This window comes from Euphorbia lathyris, chromosome 9 (assembly GCF_963576675.1).
Source record: "Euphorbia lathyris chromosome 9, ddEupLath1.1, whole genome shotgun sequence".
Lineage (NCBI taxonomy): Eukaryota > Viridiplantae > Streptophyta > Magnoliopsida > Malpighiales > Euphorbiaceae > Euphorbia > Euphorbia lathyris.
Window position 1 is genome coordinate 79,839,691 of NC_088918.1, and position 4,526 is coordinate 79,844,216.

Here is a 4,526-nt window from a genome sequence, read left to right on the forward strand (position 1 = left end):
TCAGAAATAAAATTTTACGAAATTAACGTTCCATTTCTAATACTTATAAGGATTGTTTATTATTCTAACCAAACGCTTCAAAACAGCAAGAACTACAAAAGAAAACCGAACGGACACTCGGACCTTATTATTAATCGGGTTGTCCCGTCACGCCCGTGCATGCGTTAAACAATGCAGGTAGAGCAACATGAAAAGAGTAAGCTTAAAACATAAAACTCAAGCTCAAAGCTAATAAAGTCTCCATGGAATAAGATTAAACCTGTGTGCAAGAGACCATAAAACTGTCTAAAACATGGGACATGATGTCCGAAAAATCATCGAAAGACTCGTCTAATCCGTTAAAAAACCAAGACAACAAACTAACCATAAGCTAAAGCATTAAACTAGGAAACTAAAACTGGCAAAAGCTCACTGGCAAAGTAACAAAATCCGAAAACAAACAGCTAAGGAAGAAATCTCACTAAATCACTGCATAATCAGTCGATCAATGTTGATCGGTTAATTAGATTCTGCGTCTGGAGTCTCAAGGATGGCTTGCTCAGCTTCTTGCACCTCCTTCTCGGTTTTCCTACCTTTCTTCGACTTGTAATAAACACTCATGAAAGTTCCGACAGCTGCATATTTCCTCCTACACTGCTCGTACAGCCCAGCGTCGAACATTCTCCAGAAATTCTTCTCATTCAGCTCGGATACAGCATACTGTGGCTGGAAACCGTTGTTCTCAGTCAACCAATTCTCCATTCTACGAACTGCCTCAGCCCCGTCGAACACCTCCCCTCTCAAGACCGGTCCTGGTGCATAATACACTCCAACATCTGTATACATTTGTGCATAGGGTGTGTCGCCCTGTCTGCGCTCATGCTCGAATCCATACTCGGGATATACCATAGTTTTGACTGGCAGCTTGAACATTCTGTGGGGACAGAGCCAAAGCGGGTATACCTGGAAATGTAGTCGAATTTATTGTTAAAACATATGACAAGTCGCATCTAATCGAATTTTTAAAATCAATGCAAGGATTAGACTATAATGATATTGAGAAACTAAGGACTGGACGAAAAAGAAAACGATTACCTCCATCTCACGGTGGACCCACTCTAGGGCATCCGGGACCTTGTAAAGAGGAACAAGCATATCCTGAATGACATGATTCTCATGGTAATAGTTTCGGATTGCTTCGCCTTGGGTAGCTTTGAGCAGAGAAACCTTAGGAGGCATTAACCAGCCGAGGAGAAACCTGAACCACCATTGATCTCCGAACGGAAGAATAAGCTTTCCTTCCCAGTATAAACACCTCGTGTGTCTGTGGTAATATTCCCGGGTTGGAATGTACTCTTCAAACTGTCCCTTTTTCAAAGCTGTCTGTGCGTGCTGGTAGAACCAAGTTTTATACCACCAACCAACAGAGTTAATCACATTGCCCTTCCGCTTCGCTTCTTCTTTTGAGGCATATCTCCCTGTCATCATGACTCCTTCTGTAGGAGTGTAAATCATCCCTTCCACGAAATCAGGAACCTTTTCCGGGTTATCCTGGTCAAGATCTCTAGGTGCAAATGAGTCAATATATGCCTGAGCCAACTCTCTTAGATTTCCCACAACAGGTTTGTAAGTAACCTTCATGTATTCTTTAATCGGTATAAGCTTGATCTCAGCTGAGACGAGGAGTCCGAGTGTCCCTTGAGACCATGGAATGCCATAGAAAAGATCAGAATATTCATTGTCTTTAGTAGCTCTGACTACTCGACCGTCTGCTAGAACAATCTCGTAAGCTACAACTGTATCCGAAAACAAGCCATAGAGATGGGAGCTTCCTTCGATTCCATAACCATTGATGAGGCCACCGACAGTAAGATCATCAAGTTCCGCAACCACTGCAAGGGCGAGATTCATGTGTACAGTTTCCCTACTGATCTGTCCCATGTTGACAAGCGGCTCTACCTTTGCAATCATTCTTTCTCTATCGATTTCAAGAACATTACGGAAGGCTGATAAATCAACTTCAAAGTGCCGAGCCCTCTTATAGTCAACATTCCTCATACCAACAGCAATCCAGGGTTTCCGAGCAGTGCAAACAAGACCATCTTTCGATGGGTTTCTCTGCTTGAGGCGTTTGACAACTTTCTTCACGTTTTCCTCGTGTTCCTTCTGGCGTTGCTTGTACGACTTCATTGAGGATTTAACATCCCCAAGATAAGTGAGAAAGTAAAGTGTAAAGGAGATTGGCAGGACAACAAAAATAACCACAATCCATCGGAAATGAACGAAATAGTCCACCCATCCCTTCTTTCTCTTGGGGCGCAAGGGGGCCTCGAGATCTGACATTGCACTAAGTGTCGATATGCCCTTCGACTGCATAGAAAAAAAGCTTTAGTACCCAGATATTATCAATACAAGGTCATTGTGTAATCTGCTAAATAGTAATGTACGGAAGACGAACTCAGTTAAACAGTTTAAAGATAACGGACACGAAAAGGGAGCTACATTGATGAATTCAGTAAGACCTTAGCAGTATATAACTTTTAAAAACAATATCATATCTGGTGTGTATTTAGTTCAAACAATGAAGTTCCTTCCCGTCATCCAAGGAGACAAACGCAATCGATGGCAAAAATCGATAGCACATCGAGATCACAAATAGTCATACTTAAATCATTATGTACTCAAGAGAAACAAGCTGCAGTTGTTTAGTTGAATAAATTCAGGAAAAATCAGTTGCAGAACAGATTGACTAACAACAAGTTTCTTGTTAGACCAAATATATAACATCTAAATAGTGCAAAGCCGCAAACTAAAGAAAACGACTTCGTCTTTATTTCCATTTGAAAAAATATATAGATATAATATGTTATATATAACAACACAATAGAGACTGTAAAGATCCAGTCCCGAGGGGTGGCTCGGGGTGAAAGACCTGAGTAAGGAGCGGCACGAATGAAATGAATCCCACATATCTAACAGGCTATTACATAGACATTGTTCATTTTCATCTCAGACCAAATAAAAAGGCACTGTTAACTCAAAAGTATGAAAAATGTTCTTGTAAATTGCAATAAAAACAAATCAAAAGGGTTAGTAAACCAAATCAAAGTTTTATTTTGTAAATTGCAGATGGTAACAAAACAATAGAGACTGTAGCAACCCGGACCTAAGCAAGTAGGCGCCTTAAAGAACACCACATCAGAAATAGAGAGAAAACGATTAAGTTATATAAGCAAGATGTGTTCCCAACACATATAGAGGCATCTAGAAGCCATACGGCACAATAAGTGCAACTTGGGCTAAAGCCGACAATATCCATATCCACAGTAAGTGCGACTTGGGCTATTACACAGAAATTGTTCTTTCCATCGCAGACCAAATTAGTACTTCATTTACAGAAACCAAGTGAACAACCCAAAGAAACTAGAATCAAGTATGAAAAAATTTCTTGTAAATTGCAATAAAAATAACAATGTAAACCAAAGCTTACAGTCACTTAAAATCAAAGTTTTATTTTGAAAAGATTCACTATAAACAAAGAAAATTAAAAACAACACTAAATTTTCAGATCCGTCACTATCCAGGCAGAAAAACAACAATGTAAAGCAAAAATGGAGAAACAATAGAACAGTATTAGCAAAAATATGTCAACATGCAAAAGCAAAAACATAGATCAGTTAATGTCAAAAGAGGTGAGGTCCACTTCAGACCAGTATAAACACTTCTGGAGTAAATAATTAATTTTCTGAGCAACCAAACAGACTATTTCAATTTTCACAGAAGGAATCAGAGGATTATTACTTACATTATACTACCAATTACTTTTTCGGCGCTCAAAACAGGGGGAAATTTCAAAAAATAAACAAAAACCTAAAATGAAAACCAGTGGAGTAGCTGAAACGACTTGAAAGTTTTCGATAGGGTTGGATAATTTTCCGAGAATTCAAAGCAAAAAGAAAAATGGAAGTAGAAATCGGAGTAGAGAAAAACAGTGAGCCGGAAAAAATGGTGAAGAGATATTCAGAGATAGGAGAAGAGATAACGGAGGGAGATAGGAAGTACCTGAGAAAGTGGAGCAGATTCTGCTCAGAGATCGGATCCGAAATTTGAGTTTTTTCAATCTCTTCGGCTTAAGCGACAGATTTAAAGCAGATTCCAGTAAGAGAGTGTGGTCTAGACTGTGAATTTCTCTAATTATTTATTGTAATTATTATTATAATAATAACAATAATTATTAGTATTATTATTATTAAAGGAAATAATTTATTAATCCCCACTGTTTTTTTTTTCTAACACATTGCTTAGTTTATTATTTTCAAAAATGTTAAGGTGCAAAAATGCTCCTAACATTTTGTTATATTCTAACGTCTAAAATGATGCAATTTTACCTTTAAAGTTGGTATCCAAGAGTAATTTTACCCCTAACGTTGATAATTTGAGTCAATTTCCGACACTATTATAAAACACAGATATTTTGTTCTTTATTCTACACCAATTACATATCAGTTAGTTCTAAAAAATTGCATATGATGCTTTTTATAATTTAC

At 38.0% G+C, this 4,526-nt stretch overlaps 1 protein-coding gene across 1 annotated transcript; it reads right to left on the reverse strand.

Annotated features, from left to right (window-relative positions):
• Window positions 1–229: 229 nt before the first annotated feature.
• LOC136205860 (delta(24)-sterol reductase) lies at window positions 230–4,172 on the reverse strand. Its single transcript, XM_065996692.1, has 3 exons — window positions 4,042–4,172; window positions 1,075–2,349; window positions 230–942 (listed from the first exon to the last, which is right to left on the reverse strand). Exons 2-3 carry the CDS (start codon window positions 2,320–2,322, stop codon window positions 499–501), a joined length of 1,692 nt encoding a protein of 563 aa, XP_065852764.1. The 5' UTR covers window positions 2,323–2,349; window positions 4,042–4,172; the 3' UTR covers window positions 230–498.
• Window positions 4,173–4,526: the final 354 nt, after the last annotated feature.